Here is an 18,119-nt window from a genome sequence, read left to right as displayed (position 1 = left end):
TCGGATCCTCTGTCTTCCTCTCTCTCTGACCCTCCCCTATTCATGCTCTCTCAAAAATTAAGAACAAAAACAAAAACTGGGTTGTCTGAAAAAGTTGTGAAATTCTCTGTATACTGACACAAGTCCTCTGTCACCATGTAGGTAGTTCAAGTATTTTCTCTCAGTCTGTAAGCTACCTTTTCACAGTATCTTTTAAAGAGCAAAAATGTTCAATTTTGATGAAATCCATTTTTTCTTTTATGATTCATGTTTTATGTGTACTAAACCTTTGAGTAAACCCGGCGTGAAGATTTTCTCCTACATATTCTTCTAAAAGTTCCACAGTTTTACAGCTTTTATGTTTAAATCTATAACCCATGTAATTTTTTATATATGGGATTAGAAGCAAATTTTTATTTCATATAGAAATATATTTTGTTGAAAAGTCTCCCTTACAATGGTATCTTTGACGCATTCGTAAAAAATCAACTACACAAATCAACATTGTACAACTTAAACTGACACAATGTTATATATGTCAACTATATTTCAATTAAAAATTTAAAAAATCAAATAATATATTTTGCCAGTGAAGCTACATATATATATTTGTATTTATTTATTTTTTAATTTTTTTTTTTAAACGTTTATTTATTTTTGAGACAGAGAGAGACAGAGCATGAACAGGGGAGGAGCAGAGAGAGAGGGAGACACAGAATCTGAAACAGGCTCCAGGCTTTGAGCTGTCAGCACAGAGCCCGACGCGGGGCTCAAACTCACAGACCGTGAGATCATGACCTGAGCCGAAGTCGGACGCTTAACAGACCAAGTCACCCAGGCGCCCCTATATATTTGTATTTATATGGATCTATGCCCTCTACTGTTCCACAGGCTGGTCTATCTTATGCCAATACCAGTCTAATGTTTTATAGTAAATATTTAAATCAGGGAGCACTGTCCTCATACTTTGTCTTCTTTTTCAAAACTGTTCTGGCTTTTCTAAGACCCATACATTTCCATGTGGAATTATCAATTAGTTTGGTAATTTTTACAAAAAGCCTGCTGAGAGTTCAATAGGGGTTGACTTGAATCTATAGATCAATCAGAGTAGAACAGATGCCTCAACAGAATCAAGTCTTTCATTTTATGATGTGGTCATCTCTCTCCATTTATTTAGGTCTTTTTTAATGATTTCTCTTAGTAACATTTCATAGTTAGGTGTACAAATCTTACATATATTTGGTTAAACTTATAACATGAATATCTCATGTTTTTATTCTTTATAAATGGTATTTTTGTCAATTTCACTTTTTTTCAATTATTCATTGTGATTATATAAAACTTCCACTGATATTTGCCTTCTGTTCTTATACAATATTGCTAAATTCACTTACTTCTAGTAAATCACAATTTACTATATATACAATGACATCATCTAAGAGTAAAGACAATTTTTTACTACTTCCTTTCTAACCTGAATATATTCTTTTTTCTGGACTTAATGTATTGACTAGGACTTCTAGTACAATTTTCCTTAAGTGTTTTATATGTATTTATTTTGAGAGAGAGAGGCAGAGAAAAGAGAAAGATAATTCCAGGTAGGCTCCACACTGTCAGTGCAGAGCCTGATGTGGGGCTCGAACCCAAGATCATGAGATCATGACCTGAGCAGATGTTGAGTAGGATGCTTAACCAACAGAGACACCCAGGAGCCCCAGGAACTTCTAGTACAACTTTGACTACACTTCTTCCGAGTGAAAAACTGCTTTTTTCCCAATCTTAGGTGGAAAGCATTCAGTCTTTCATCATTAAGTATGATGTTAATTATAGGTTGTTGTTTTGTTTTTGTTTTTGTTTTTCTACAGGTGCTCTATCAGAGTTTAGTTCCCTTCTATTCCTAATTTGCCAAGTATATTTACCACTGAACTCTGTCAAAGATTTTGCTCCATCTATTGCTAAGATCATGTTTCTCTTACTCTGCCCACATAGTGAATTATACTGTTTTTTAGTTAAAATCACACTGAGGATAAATTCCACTTGGTCATGTTTTATTGTCCTTTTTACAATACTGCTGGATGAGATTTACAAATATTTAAAGATTGTTACATGTACATTCATGGTGCATGTTGGTCTACAGTTTTCTATGATATTTTTGGTATTGCTAATGGTGTAATAATGCTAGCTTCTATTTTCTGAAGGAATCTGGATTATAACTTTTTTTTCATTAAATGTTAGAACTTGCCAGTAAAGCCATCTGGCTTGGAGTTTCTTTGTGGGAAGATTTTTATTTTAGAGAGACAGAGCATGCTCAAGTGGGGAGGGGGGGGGATAGAGAGGGGGAAGGGGGGAGAGGGGGAGGGAGAGGGAGATATCCTAAGCAGGCTCCATGCTCAGCACAGAGGCCAATGGAAGGCTTGACTCCCACCACCCTGGGGCCATGACCTGAGCTGCAATCAAGAGTTGGATGCTCAATCAACTGAGCCACCCAGGTGCCCCTCTTTGTGGGAAGGTTTTTAAATAAGAATTCAGGGGCGCCTGGGTGGCGCAGTCGGTTAAGCATCCGACTTCAGCCAGGTCACGATCTCGCGGTCCGTGAGTTCGAGCCCCGCGTCAGGCTCTGGGCTGATGGCTCGGAGCCTGGAGCCTGTTTCCGATTCTGTGTCTCCCTCTCTCTCTGCCCCTCCCCTGTTCATGCTCTGTCTCTCTCTGTCCCAAAAATCAAAAAAAAACGTTGAAAAAAAAAATTTAAATAAGAATTCAATTTCATTAATAGATATAATTCTATCAAGATTTTTTTACTGTTGTGTCAGTTTTAAGTATTTGTTTTAGATTAAATTTTTCCATTTAATCTAAGGTGTAGAACTTTATTGGCATAAAATTCTTCATAATATTCCCTTGTTACCCTTTTAACATCTGTAGGATCTGTAATGATTTCAGTTCTTCTGTTACTGATACTGGTAATTGTGTTTTCTTCTAAAACGTTCCTTCTAAATGTGAATACTGTTATGTTCCACAGACTTCCTCCTACCTTATATAAAAGATATGACCCAAAATGATCCACCACACCAGAACTCACTCAGGCAAATGAATGTTATCCAAAAATGTCAAAATAAGCTGCACAGTTAAAATAATCTTAAAAATTTTTTTTAATTGTTTTCAGAGCTAACAGCTTCAGAAAAAAATTTGTCATAGAAAAGCCATGTAATGTAAATTGTTGGAAGAAACCTTGGAGATGAAAACTCAAGATGAGGAAACAGACTCTGAGAGTTATTTAAGTTGCCAAATGCTATAAAGCTTGATCGCAAAACTGAGTGACAGCATTTCTTGAAATACTTTCTAACCTAATTTCTTTTCCTATGTTAGTTCCATTTGAATAGTTAGTACAGAAGATTAAGCTAAGAGATACTAAACACTGCTGTTCCTCAACATGCATTTTCAGGCAAGTGTGGAGAAAAGAGAACAATAAGAATGTTCTCACCTCAAAGAAATAAAAATCAAACCACAGATTTCTGGGATGTTCTCCAGGTTATACATTACTGGTTTTCCTACTGAAGGTGTTTGTATTGCTGTTGTTTTTCTCTTTTTGGTTTATCTACACTGTGGTTCTAATAAAAATAGATAATTAGCCTACTGAAAAAGCATATAGTTAAAACACCATAAAAACACATCTTCAAGTTTTCTCATTGTTATTAATAACCAAGTCATACTTTTTTTTTTTTTTTAGTTTATTTAGAGAGAAAGAAAAGGTGTGAGTGGGAGAGAGGCAGAGAGAGAGGGGGACAGAGGATTCAAAACAGGTTCTGGGCTATCGGCACAGAGCCCAACGTGGGGCTTGAACTCAGGAGCCGTGAGATCATGACCGGAGCCAAAGTCAGAAGCGTACCCGACTGAGCCACCCAGGCACCCCACATACTTTTTTTTTTTTTTAACCTATGTGTACACTGTGTAAGCTAGTGTAAGCCTGAAAAGACACAGCTCTTAAAGATTTCCTATGTTTTCTAAGTCAAATTCAATCCCAACCCATTCATTACACATCACATTCTCCAGGTTTTCCTGGAGAGGGGACAGGGGCCAGAATCAGAGAAAGACAAAATCTCAAGCAGGCTCCACACTTAGCATGGAGCCCAACACAGGGCTCAATCCCACAACCCTAGGATCATGTTCCTGTGTTATGCTGTGTTTAAACACTTAGTTGCACTTTTTTAAAGCTTTGTACCACTCCCCAACCCCAACTCGCCCCAAAATATGGGATTTTTTTTTTACAAAAGAATGCATATTTAAGACTTCTTTTACTTTTAGCACCAATTACTCAAGATTTTATGACTGCTCCAGAGCTTAACGTGGTTTATCATCAATAATGTCACACGACATACCCAATCTCTATTTTTCTTATAATGATTTGCCTTTTACCTTAAGAAATTCCAAAAAGAAAAAAAGAAAAGAAATTCCAGCACACAATTTATATTCTTTTCTTTCTTCTTGAAGACTCTTCACAGACAATTCTGGTTTCTTGCTCTAATGTGTACCAACTGCTTTCTAGGCCCATAGGCATAGTTATTATCCTGTGATTTTCACTGGTGTCTTAGAGATTTGGTTTTGCGGATCTCATCTGCTTTAACTTCTATTTCATTTCTCTGACTACATATTCAAAAACTTATAGAAGGTAAATTTCCCAAAAGTCCCTAAATTTCTGAAAATGTCTTTAATTTGATCTCACACCTGAACAATCATTTAGCTGGTATCAAACTCTAGGTTTAGGAACTCAGAACTTTGAATAAATTGCTCCACTGCTTTCTAATATCTAAGAAATCCAATGCCAAAACACTCCTATTCTTTTTAGGCAATTTTTCCCCCAACTAGCAGCTTTTAGAATTTTCTTTTCACTCCTGGAATTTTAAAATGTAAACTTCTCAAAAGAAGTTGAGACTAAATGTTGATCTTATTTCATCTAAACTTCTTGGTAATCAGAATGCTCTTTCAATCAGAAGATTTTATTTTTCAGGTGAGGTAAATTTTCTTCTACTTTTCAATCATTAGTTTTGCTTCTATTTTTATCTACTACATCTCTTGAAATTTCCTTTAAGCAGTTGCTATTACTGTCTGTATATGTGCCACAAAGCTTTCTTTTTTGGTATATTTTTCCTTATTCTTTGCTCTAACATTCTGAAGGAGATCCAAGAATTTATCATACTTCTGCTAACTGGATGGCTAGGCCTTTTCACCAGCTAAAGTAACTGACTTCTCCTTATCACCTATGAAACTATTCAAATTTGTGGTAGGCTATGTCATGAACTTCACTGTTAAAACTACAAATTTGTAAGTGCTGCCATACCAACATGGGATAGTCTAGCACCTCACTTTTTCTTAAGACTACTTCTAAAATTTTTGTGTTTATTGGAGAGAGAGAGAGAGAAAGACAGAATCTGAAGCAGGCTCCAGGCTCCAAGCTGTCAGCACAGAGCCCAACATGGGGCTCAAACTCACCAAACCATGAGATCATGACCTGAGCCAAATGCAGACACTTAACGGACTGAGCTACCGAGGTGCCCCAAGACTACTATTAAAAACCCCCAAATATTTAGAACCTAGAAGACAATCCAGGTATTTAAAAAAAAAAAAAAAAAAAAAGAGAGAGACATATAACAGCAAGTCACGGTAACAACTCAAAACCCAGATGTTCAAGTCACACACTATACTTTAAAAGACTTCAAAATCTTTTTTTTTTTTTTAATGTCTATTTATCTATTTAGAAAAAGTGCACATGAGCAGGGGAGGGGCAGAGAGAGGAGGAGAATCCCAAGCAGGCTCCACACTCAGCACAGAGCCTGAAGCGGGGCTCAATCTCACAACCCCGGGATCATGACCTGAGCTGAAAACAAGAGTCTGATGCTTAACTGCTTAACCAAATGAGCCACCCATGGCTCCTAGAAAACTTTTTTTTCCCCTGCCTTCATGGCTCAGCTCTAAGGCTTTACTGAAAGAAAGTAGAATATAAGCAATTCTCAGCAGACTGGGTAAAATAGAGTTCAGGATCACTATATAATTAAGCAAATGGTAAATCATAGCTGGTAGACTAAGAAATATGAACTATGTGGGGTGCCTAGGTGGCTCAGTCGGTTAAGCGTCTGACTTCGGCTCAGGTCATGCTCTCATGGTTTGGGAGTTCGAGCCCCAGTGTCGGGCTCTGTGCTGATGACTTGGACCCTGGAGCCTGCTTCAGATTCTGTGTCTCCCTCTCTCTCTGCCCCTCCCACATTCACACCCTCTCTCAAAAATAAACAAACACTTAAAAAAAAAAAAACAAAAAAAAACATGGACTATGTGATATGAATTTATGAATATTTTAATCAAAGTAACAAATACAGAAGTCAATTTCAAAGTTAATGACAAAAAGGTTTAAAATACATAGCTTTAGGGCCCCTGGGTGGATCAGGCGGTTAAGTGTCCAACTTCGACTCAGGTCATGATCTCACAGTTCCTGACTCCGAGCTCCACGTGGGGCTCTGTGCTGACAGCTTGGAGCCTGGAACCTGCTTCACATTCTGCATCTCCCTCTCTCTCTGCCCTTCCCCCACTCACAGTCTCTCTCAAAAATAACATTTAAAAATTTTTAAGTAATACTGAATGGCATTTTAGGAATAAAATGTTTTACTATTTTCACCTGTGCACATTCAAACTGAATTTAATATCAATAAATATTAAAAAGGTTTCCTCCAAAGATTTGAGATGATGAATAAAGGTTTGATAGTCAACCAGAGATCACTCTTTAGAACACATATTATTTAAAAACTACATGGATGGAACTGGAGGGTATTATGCTAAGTGAAATTAGTCAGAAAGACAAAAATCATATGACTTCACTCATTTGAGGACTTTAAGAGACAAAACAGACGAACATAAGGGAAAGGAAAAATAACATAAAAACAGGGAAGGGGACAAAACAGAACAGACTCATAAATATGGAGAACAAACTGAGGGTTGCTGGAGGGGTTGTGGGAGGAGGGATGGGCTAAATGCGTAAGGGGCATTAAGGAATCTACTCTTGAAATCATTGTTTCGCTATATGCTAATTTGGATGTAAATTTAAAAAAAAAACTGAATGGAATTAAGCTAGTTCAAATAAGAAAGGAAAAAAAGAATGCAGAAAAAGAGGAAATTAAATTTAGAGGAGCTTTTTCTTTGAAAAAGTTTTGTTTTCATAACAAAGAAAAACTAGATCAAAGAATATGAACATGTAAATTTCCCTGAGACCATCTGATTGAGAGCAGAAATTAACAGCACAAAGTAAGGTCAATTATCTCCACACTTTCCAGTCACCTGTAAATACTCAAAACAGAAACAAAACTGCCTGACTACGAGACTGTTTAACTCAAAATGAGAGCAGTGTCCTATAGGCTAATGATGTCTTATAGTTCTTTATGCAAAAGACATGCCTTCAGAGTCTGCCAAGCTCTTCTTGGGTCACCTTCTAATGAAAGAAAACTGAGACATCTTTTTAGATGGAAGATTTCTTAGTCTTTCATCTACATTCAGTTTACAAAATAAACCCTATGTTTACCAATTTTATCAAAAACATTCAGAATTATACTGGTTTTATCAGCAGTAAAAATTAGCTGAATCTGATTTTCCACTCATACCTCCAACTATTCCCCCATTTTAGTCCTCTGCTTAAACTATCTAAAGTAGTATCTTGCACTGAGTCACTTTTCCAAGTTACCATGCCAAGTTACAACTAAGGTCCCAACTTTGAACAAATCACCCAATAGAGTATACATTTCCTGGTCCAGACAAGTTAGCCAAAGTCACAATGGCTTAGAATAATTTAACTCAATAAAAAGTAAACGCTGAATTGTGAGACAATAAAAGAATACTTATCTACATATTAGACAATCCAGTTTTGTCTGAAATCATTCATGTAAACACAAACATAACATTAATCATGTAATATTTACTATACGGAAGACTACATTAGTATTGTGATTAAAAATATAACTGTGGTATGCCTGGGTGGCTGGTTCGGTTAAGCGTCTGACTTTGGACCAGATCATAATTTTATGGTTTGGGAGTTAGAGCCCTGACAATCTCTACTGTCAGCACAGAGCCTACTTTTTGGATCCTTTGTCTATCTGTCTGTCTGTCTCTCTCTCTCCCTCCCTCTGCCCCTCCCCCACTCATGCACACCCACACACTCTCTAAAATAAACATTTAAAAAAAATATGACTCTGGAGCATGACTACTTGAGATCAACTCATAGTTTTGTTACTTTTCCTATTGTTGTGTGGCCTTAGGTCTGTTAGTGAAGGTCTCTCTGCCTGTTTTCTCATCTATATAGCAGGGAAAGTAAACCTCTTTCATGAGGCTATTGTAAAGATTAAAAAGGTTAATATATGTAAAGTGCTTAGAATAATGCCTGGCACATGTTAAATGCCATATAAGTATTTGTTGTGATTATTTACGAAAATAAATGGGGTGACTGGTAACCACTGGGTTTTCCTAAAGGTACAGCCTTTAAAATTATCCAAGTAGTTGTCTATGTAGTCCAGCTCTGATTCTAACTAGCTTTTTCAGTCAACAGATACTTATTCAGCATCTGCTCTATGCCAGGTATTGCACTTATGCTTTTACTGTCAATGCCTCAATTCCTTTATTGGTGAAAATGAGCTTAAAAATACCCTCTTATTATTAAAGCTTGCAGTGCTGCATATGCCATACTTAGCTATAAATTAATTATTGCTCCTTGATATTACTTTTAGTTTCTTCCTCCTCCCTTTTTCCATTCATTAAAAAATAAAACAAAACAAAAAACTTCTGGGGGCACCTGTGTGGCTCAGTTGATTGAGCGCCCGACTTCGGCTCAGGTCATGATCTCAAGGTGCATGAGTTCAAGCCCCACACTGGGCTCTTTGCTGTCAGCATGGAGCCCGCTTCTGATCCTCTGCCCAACCCACCCCCCAGCTTGCACTCTCTCTAATTTAAAAAAAAAAAAAAAACAAAAAACCTTTTAATAATGGAAAATTTCAAACACATACAAAGGTGAGAGACTAGTTTAATGAATTCCATATACCTATCATCCAACTGTTCAACCATTAACACATGAGAAATCTTATTTATACACCCACTTCAATTATCTTAGAGCAAATCCCAGACATATCATTTCCTTGTAATTTCAGTATTATCTTTAAAAGACATTGTTTTTAATTTTTTTTTTTTCAACGTTTTTTATTTATTTTTGGGACAGAGAGAGACAGAGCATGAACGGGGGAGGGGCAGAGAGAGAGGGAGGCACAGAATCGGAAACAGGCTCCAGGCTCCGAGCCATCAGCCCAGAGCCTGACGCGGGGCTCGAACTCACGGACCGCGAGATAGTGACCTGGCTGAAGTCGGACGCTTAACCGACTGCGCCACCCAGGCGCCCCTAAAAGACATTGTTTTTAAAAACATCACAATAACACTACTTGAAAAAATATTAATAAATTAATAATTAACTCCCTGATATTAAACAATCATGCTCCAATTTCCCCAAACAGCACAAATGATTTTACAGGTGTTTTTAATCCATCTGGTTTGGCAAATAGTCAATGTGTCAATAAAATGAAATTGACTTTAAGAGTAACAGTTTCATTAGAGTAGTAAAAGATAAAAGCCAGATTGCAGCAGGCCAAGAAATTAGCAAAAATAAGGAAATAGATACTATGTGAGTATAACTTGGTGACTCAAAGTTCTTTCCTTGGTCTTGACAAGAGCATTAACATCCAGAATACTGCTGTTCTAATTAGTGATATTGGCAAACACTTTATAGTGCTTAGTAAGTTGTAGGCATTGCTGAAAGCAGTTTGCATGTATTAACTGAATCACAACAATTCTATACAACAGGTACTATTACCATTTTACAGATGAGGAAACCAAAGTACTGAAAAGTTAAATAACTTAAGTGCTCAAGGTCACAAAGCTAGTAAAAGGTAGAGTTGGAATTTGAACTTAGGTATACAGTACTTATTACACAAACTGTGGCAAGACTTCTTTTTTTGTAATATAAGTATTTTTGTTAGCTTTTGATCTGACCTATTAAATTTTTTAACCTCTGTTAAACTTAGAAATATTTAGTATATCTTCATCTCTGGGGTATTTTGAGATTCAGAAATTATGCTCATTATGAACATTTAATCCGTAGTGACCGATTAAGTGACCTAACGACTGGAAGAGTGAAATTTTAGTCTTTGATCTATGCTGTGTTGCTTATTGGCTGGGTCATTTTCTATAGTGTAAAGAGGCACTATTCTTACATTTAACCAAATTATGCAACTGCATTTTGTCAGATGTTTCACTGTTGCCTTCTTTTACTCTAAAATCTAATACTACATGTCATTAAAAGTAAATTAAAGTTGAAAAAAAAGAAATAAGGAAATGGAGATAACTGTACACTATATGCTCTTTTTTTGAGAAGCTCAAATAGGAGAAAAAGTGAAGAAAAACTAGGAGGTACATGAAGGATCAGAATCAAAGCATAGTTGATTATATGTATAAACTGAAGAGCTAAAACTTAAGATATATAGGAAAAGACAGAGAAACAAAATAAGGTCCTAGAGATGAGAGTGGATGAGGTTAAAAGCACAAGGAAGGAGGCTGACCTTGAATAAGGGGGTATAATCCAAACTGACACTGACAGAAGGAGTCAGTTAAGCATGACTGGCACTGAGAAAATTGGCAGGCAGAGGTAGAAGATGGAGGGGCATGAGGAGGCTAACACTTAAAATGTTTTCAGTTTTCTTAAGACTCAGGAGACAAGGCATTGATTAAAAGCAGAGTACTGGAAAGGATTATGCAAGGGATTTGGATAGAATGTTGAAGACCTGGCTGAAATTTAAGGAGACTGAAAAAGACAAACAGGACCAGACAGGTAAAGAATTAATCAGCATTCGAATCTTAAATAGCTTTCAAAACCAATTTCATCACCCCATCCACAAAGCTCTTAACTTCTGTAACCAAAAGTAATTTTCCCTCCTTAGAATTTTTATTTTTCATAATGGTTTACTTGTACTGTAATAATTTTACCCAATAGCCAGACTGTAAGTACTTTGTGTACTTACACAAAGTGTACAGTAAAGTGCTTACTTTATCTGTATATCACAAGGCTGAAGACAGTTCCTTACAGAATATAATTTACCATCTTCTTACTTTTAATTTTTTAAATGTTTATTCATTTTTGAGAGAGACACACAGAACATGAGTGGGGGAGGAGTGGAGAGAGAGAGACACAGAATTCGAAGCAGGTTCCAAGGCTCTGAGCTGTCAGCACAGAGCCCAATGTGGGGCTCAAGCCCACGAACTGTGAAATCATGGCCTGAACTGAAGTTGGACGCTCAACTGACTGACCCACCCAGGCACCCTGAATCTTCTTACCTTTTTTAAGGTAAATACTAAAGGAACAAAACAGACAGTAACTACCTGAAGAGCTGAGACCACTCCAGCCTGAGACAATTATATAAGAACCCATCAAGAACACAGAATTAAGGTGAGTCTTGAAGAGGTGAGAAGGCAAGACATTATTTAACCTGAACAGGGACGTATAAATAGTGAAGTGCCTCAAGAATTAGTTTTAACAGAGGCACCTGGGTAGTTCAGTCAGTGAAAATCCGACTCCTGATTTTGGCTCAGGTCATGATCTCATGTTCATGAGTTCGAGCCTTGAGTCTAGCTCCCCACTGACAGTACAGATCCTGCATGAGAGTCTCTCTCTCCCCCTCTGCCCCTCCCGGGCTCATGCACACTCTCTCTCTCAAGAATAAATAAATTAAAAAAAAAAAGAGTTTTAACATTCTTATCTATAATGGTAGTTATTCACAGATAACACTAACCTCTTCCAATAATATAAAGAAGTTTTTCAGGGGTGCCTAGGTGTCTCAGTCGGCTGGGAGTCCGACTTTGGCTCAGGTCATGACCTCACGATTCCTGAGTTCAAGCCCTGCATCAGGCTCTGCGCTGACAACTCAGAGCTTGGAGCCTGCTTCCAATTCTGTGTCTCTGTCTCTCTCTCAAAAATAAACAAATGTTAAAAAAAATTTTTTTAGGGGCTCCTGGGTAGCTCAGTCAGTTGAGTGTCCAACTTTGGCTCAGGTCATGATCTCACTGTTTGTTTTGAGTTTGAGCCTCGCACTGGGCCCTGGGCTGACAGTCAGAGCCTGGAGCCTGCTTCAGATTCTGTGTCTCCCTCTCTCTCTGCTCCTCCCCCACTTGTGCTCTGTCTCTGTCTCTCTCTCAAAAATAAACATAAAAAAAAACTTAAAGAAGTTTTTAAAATGACAAAAAAAATTTACTACAATATGTGGATGGGAGAAAAGTGGTTTCAATGTAGACAAGTTCATTTTGGGGAAATCATCCAAATCATATATAAAATATTATAAAAGCACATTTTCTTCTAGTGAACCAAATAGGGAACAGAGAAAAAAAGCTATAAACTGGGTAGAAGAACCCAGATAGATTCATAGCTGGTTACACAATCACTGACAACTACAGATCTTCAGTGACAAGGCTCAACAGTTTCATCAAAGCACAGATGAAGTAGTAAGAAAGAAGACTTACTACTAAGTTCTGAAGATAAAACTGAAAGGGGCAGCTTTAACAGTGTATGCATTATTTGTTAACAGTGTATGCTCAGGTTGTGATCTTGCAGCTCATGGGACCAAACCCTGTGTTGGGCTGTGTACTGACAAGCTCAATGCCTGCATGGGATTCTCTCTCCCTCTGTCTGCCTCTCCCCTGCTCACACGCTCTCTCTCAAAATAAATAAATAAGAATTTAAAAACAAATTATAGAAGTTACAAAATGTAAGATGAAATGATAAATAATTTCAGCTTATTATAACTGCTACAAAGAAAATAAATGGGGTACTATTCATGACAGAGAATCTAAGCAGAGAGAGAAAAAACATCTCCAAAGGGGTGACATTTATGCTGACAGTTGAATGACAACAACGTCAAATAAAGAGTTGATAGAACAGCATTCTACCCAGAGCACATAAGCAAGCAAAGGTGTTGAAGAGAATGAAATTAACACAGGTTTTGGGAAAAGAAAGGAGACTAATGAAACAAAGGGCAACTGGGAAAGTGACACACAAACCAAGCGACACTTCATTGCAAGACAATGTCTCCAAATGGGGAAGGACCAGTTACATCTAATAGAAATGGCAAGGAAGGGGGCGCCTGGGTGGCGCAGTCGGTTAAGCGTCCGACTTCAGCCAGGTCACGATCTCGCGGTCCATGAGTTCGAGCCCCGCGTCAGGCTCTGGGCTGATGGCTCAGAGCCTGGAGCCTGTTTCTGATTCTGTGTCTCCCTCTCTCTCTGCCCCTCCCCCGTTCATGCTCTGTCTCTCTCTGTCCCAAAAATAAATAAAAAAAAAAACGTTGAAAAAAAAAAATTTTAAAAAAAGAAATGGCAAGGAAGGTTCAGAACTGTTTGGGTATCCTGGGACCTCGTGATGCCATCTGAACTTACCAATGGTCCCTATTCCAATTCTAAAGATCTCTCCCTTTCCCAATCATTGCTCTTCCATACAAGAGACTTTATGATTTTTATATTAGCTCCCTAGTGCTCTGATCCTTAAATCAAGAATTTCAAAAACTGTCATTTTCTTTCTTTACATTCTCCAGTACACTCAGAAAGAACCAGACCACCCCACACTTCTTATACTCTTCACTCCTCTGAGAAACATCTTTGGCAATAGCTATTTGGTCTATCGAAGTTTTGCCTTCAACACACTTTATTTTATATAACCAAAGGATAAGTCAATTAACTGTTTACCTGAAACTTTGTTAATCTGAAAACCTTCTATTGGGTTACGCCACTGAGATCTGAGGGCTAATTTGTAACTACAGCACAATATAGATAATAAAGAGCAGCTCTATTAAAAAAAAACAAAACAAAAACAGTTCCCTGCTCTGATAACTTTAAAAGACAAAGTCAAATTCATTACTCATTTTAAATAGTTAAGGGCTAACTTTACTATGTAGATATACAGAGGTGTATGATATATACATATATAAAGAGAGATGTGTAAATAAAAGAAATTCTTGATAACAAGAATATGTGACTTACAGTGTGAGCACATTTCCAAAGGATAACTTGCCTCATTTCCCTGGAGGAAGAAATAAATAATAATTAGTCACAAAATTGGTACAAATGTCTTTAAAAGGTTTAAATATTCTGAGTCACAAAACATAGGGAAATAACCCAAAAACCAATGTATCTAGGTCTATAAATTACCGTTTTTTGATAAGAAAAAAATCATAAAATAGGATATAAAGAGTTCTCAAATCACAACAGGCCTGAGTTGGGTCTCTGACATTATGACTTATACAAACACTTGACTAAAATTTACTTTAAATACTTTTAATGCCCTAAACATATGGATTGTGTAATTTTAAAACACAGGAGACTGTCAATGTTCTGTCTTGCTGAGTAAATTCATTTTGGGACAAAAATCAAAATAGTTTCTCCTGCCACATATATTTAAATGAAGAGTTTCCGGAGACTGTAAAGCTGTTAAAAAGAAAAAAAAAGAAAAAAAAAACTATTAGCATTTATACCTACTATCTTCTATATGCCACGCAACTAAAATAAAACAAATATTAATAGGAAGATGGGTCCAATGTAAGGCAGCCAATTCAAATTTTTCTTTTGAAAAGTCTTATCTCATGGGTAAATTCCAAGTTGATAAATTTATCTGAACTCCTAACTTATAAAATATATAAAACCAACCATCTATTTACTATCCAGGATTCCATGTGAATTTATTTAAGGAAAAAAAGAGCTCTAGAAAAACTACAGACCCAGTCAAAAGCCCACATTTAACAATTCTTAATGAACTGACCCTAGGGAGGTCAAAGTACCTGGTGGATGATCACATCATTTGATCAGTGATGAAACCAGTTCTAAATCTGAAACAGTAAAAACTTCTAGTAAAACAGACTCACGTGAGATAAAAACAATGAAAATCCTTTTAAAGTCTACAGAATTTAAATTAATATAAACTGAATTTTTAAAGTTCAGTTATAAAATCAGAGTACTGCACATCCTATATTCCGTTTACCTAATCTTGACCGTATCTAGCAACATGTGCAATAGGATTAATATATGAATATACTTACAATAGCCTGTGAAGTTATTGAATACAGTTTGAAAAGAACATTCTAGGGGCGCCTGGGTGGCGCAGTCGGTTAAGCGTCCGACTTCAGCCAGGTCACGATCTCACGGTCCGTGAGTTCGAGCCCCGCGTCGGGCTCTGGGCTGACGGCTCGGAGCCCGGAGCCTGTTTCCGATTCCGTGTCTCCCTCTCTCTCTGTCCCTCCCCTGTTCATGCTCTGTCTCTTTCTGTCCCAAAAATAAATAAAAACGTGGAAAAAAAAAATTTAAAAAAAAAAAAAAAAAAAAAAAAAAAGAAAAGAACATTCTAGTCTGGCTCACTAGTTTTTAAACTCCTAAAAAGTTATCTTACACTATGTAAATTTGAAGTCTAAGAAAGGTTATCCTGTAAATTAGCTAGCATCTTCAATTCTTATCATGCATGCTACCAATCATTAATTAGTTTTTTCCTTGAAAATTATAGCAGATAACTGCAATTTTCCAGAACTGGTTAATTTAAGGTTACTTTATATATCAAATATATATTGAGGTGCCTGGGTGGCTCAGTAGGTTAAGTGTCCAACTTCAGCTCAGGTCATGATCTCACAGTTCGTGGGTTCAAGACCCATATCAGGCTCTGTACTGACAGCTCAGAGCCTGGAGCCTGCTTCAGATTCTCTGTCTCTGTCTCTCCCCCACTTGAGCACGTGGTCTCTCCCCCTCTTTAAAAAATAAACATTAGGGGCGCCTGGGTGGCTCAGTCGGTTAAGTGGTCGACTTCAGCTCAGGTCATGATCTTGTGGCCCGTGAGTTCGAGCCCCGCGTCGGGCTCTGTGCTGACAGCTCAGAGCCTGGAGCCTGTTTCAGATTCTGTGTCTCCCTCTCTCTGACCCTCCCCTGTTCATGCTCTGTCTCTCCCTGTCTCAAAAATAAATAAAACGTTAAAAAAATAAAAAACATTAAAAATATTTTAATATTGAAAAGCCTTAGTGGAGCCCGGCGGTAGACCTCGGAGGCTTCTCTGCACAGCAGTAGGATCAGCATCTTCCTGGGATCACCAAGCCCCAGAAGCTGGGTTTCTTTAAACCAGGGCTGCTGTTTTCTGTTTCTCCCTGGGCTGCAAAAAGCTAGAAGATTTTTATCTAGCTCAAACAAGGCTGCTGGTATTCCTTTTTCCCGTGAGGCTGTTTTTGGCTGCAATTGCATGAAATCCCAATGGTGTAGACCAGTGGTGATGGATCTAGGAGTTCACCAACTGAGACATTTTTCAATTTCTTTCTTGTCATCCTTGCTGGAGACTGAAAACACTTCTGTGAGACTTGACAATAGCTCCTCGGGTGCAAGTGTGGTAGCTATTGACAACAAAATCGAGCAAGCTATGGATCTGGTGTGAAAAGCCATCTGATGTATGTGGTTAGAGAGGAAGTGGAAACCCTTAAAGAGCAAATCAAAGAACTAATAGAGAAAAATTCCCTGGAGCAGGAAAACAATCTGCTGAAGACACTGGCCAGTCCTGAGCAGCTTGCCCAGTTTCAGGCCCAGCTTCAGACTGGCTCCCGCCCTGTGACCACACAGCCCCCAGCCCAGCCAGCGTTCCAGGGCTCAGGACCAACCGCATAGCCTCCCATGCCCCTGAAGAACTGGCCGCTGCTGTCTGAACTGAACAGACCAGAGAAGATGTACAAGGGGGAATCCATCCACCTCTACAGTCACCCATTTCATTGCTCACTGCACAAGAGAAGTGAAGCTGACCTATGCCATTGTGTCTGTTTTCCAGTATTAAACACTCATGTGCTTTTGGCTTGAAGAAATTTTAGTTGGGTGAATTAAAGGTTAATCAGATAATTAGCATGGATATACTGGGACCTCATGCAGCTTGGCAGATATGTGAGAAGTGGTTCCATTCATGCTGAGGAGCTGTGTGCCTTTCCATCATCCCTTCCCTGCTCCCCATCCCTGCTCCCAAGAGTTCTCTCCTGCTTGCACGTAGTATACTCCATGGGGTTAGAAGCAGTGGGGCTCCAGTGGACTTTCCTCTCTCCTCTTCCCCATGAGGAACTTGAAAGGGAGGTCAGAGTAAAGACTGACACATAGTCTTACCTAAGATGAGGGGAAACATAGTTCATCATACAAATTGACAACTGTCACCAAAAATCCATAAAACGATAGTACGGTGCCTCTTTCTAAAACAGTAGATGACACAAAATTCTTTGAGATGGTGACAGGTAGCTGGGACCCCAGGCTATCTTACCATGAAGGTTGTTTTGCTTATTGTATATTTGTGTATGCAGTGGAACTATTTTGTACAATAGAGGGCTGTAACTACTATTTATGTTGTACAGATTAAAATCCAGATGTCTGAAGAGGTGTGGATTGTCTTTTATACAGAGATGTACAGAAAAAATGCTACATGAAGAAAACTACACCTGAAGAAATTTTAAGAATCTGGCATCGTCAGTCACTTTGTGTAATCTGAACTCTTCTAGTTGCTGAATATCTTAAAGTAAATTCCTGTTCGCTGAAGTCTTTTGATTGAGCTGGTTGAATACTTTGAAAAATGATCCATTCTAGCTAATGAAATGGATCTCCCAGTAGGGGTTTCTGCATTTTACCTGTATAGTAGTTATTAGTTATACGCATTTGTTTCTGTGCATGTTCTCTACACAGTTGTAAGGTGTCACTGTATTTAACAGCTGCACTTGTCAACTTTCAATAAAGCATATAAAATGTTGATAAAAATATTTTAATATCAAATATATATTAAAGATAGAAGAAAATGATAAACAGCAGCATCTGGGTGGCTCAGTCAGTTAAGCCTCTGACTTCAGCTCAGGTCATGATCTCATGGTTTGTGAGTTCAAGCCCCGCATCAGGCTCTGCATGGCAAGCTCAGAGTCTGGAATCTACTTCAGATTCTGTGTCTCCCTCTGCCCTACCCAGTTCATACTCTGTCTCTCTTTCGCTCTCAAAAATAAACATTAAGAAAATATTTAAGAAGAAATAGCAAACACTAATAAAACCTG

The 18,119-nt window shown here is 37.9% G+C and overlaps 1 protein-coding gene and 1 pseudogene across 1 annotated transcript in view; one reads left to right on the top strand and one right to left on the bottom strand.

Moving 5' to 3' along the window:
• The window catches only part of PPP3R1 (protein phosphatase 3 regulatory subunit B, alpha), a 70,972-nt gene that overhangs the window by 19,883 nt on the left and 32,970 nt on the right, over positions 1-18,119 (bottom strand). Inside the window, exon 2 of the mRNA XM_058683871.1 lies at positions 14,071-14,110. Coding sequence (XP_058539854.1) covers positions 14,071-14,110 — 40 coding nt within the window. The remainder of the gene's footprint in view (positions 1-14,070; positions 14,111-18,119) is intronic.
• On the top strand, positions 16,100-17,278 carry LOC131484993 (TSC22 domain family protein 1-like; annotated as a pseudogene).

Source organism: Neofelis nebulosa, chromosome 9, assembly GCF_028018385.1.
Source record: "Neofelis nebulosa isolate mNeoNeb1 chromosome 9, mNeoNeb1.pri, whole genome shotgun sequence".
NCBI classification, from domain to species: domain Eukaryota; kingdom Metazoa; phylum Chordata; class Mammalia; order Carnivora; family Felidae; genus Neofelis; species Neofelis nebulosa.
Note: the sequence above shows the minus strand (reverse complement) of the source record. Positions and strands in the feature narration are given on the sequence as shown.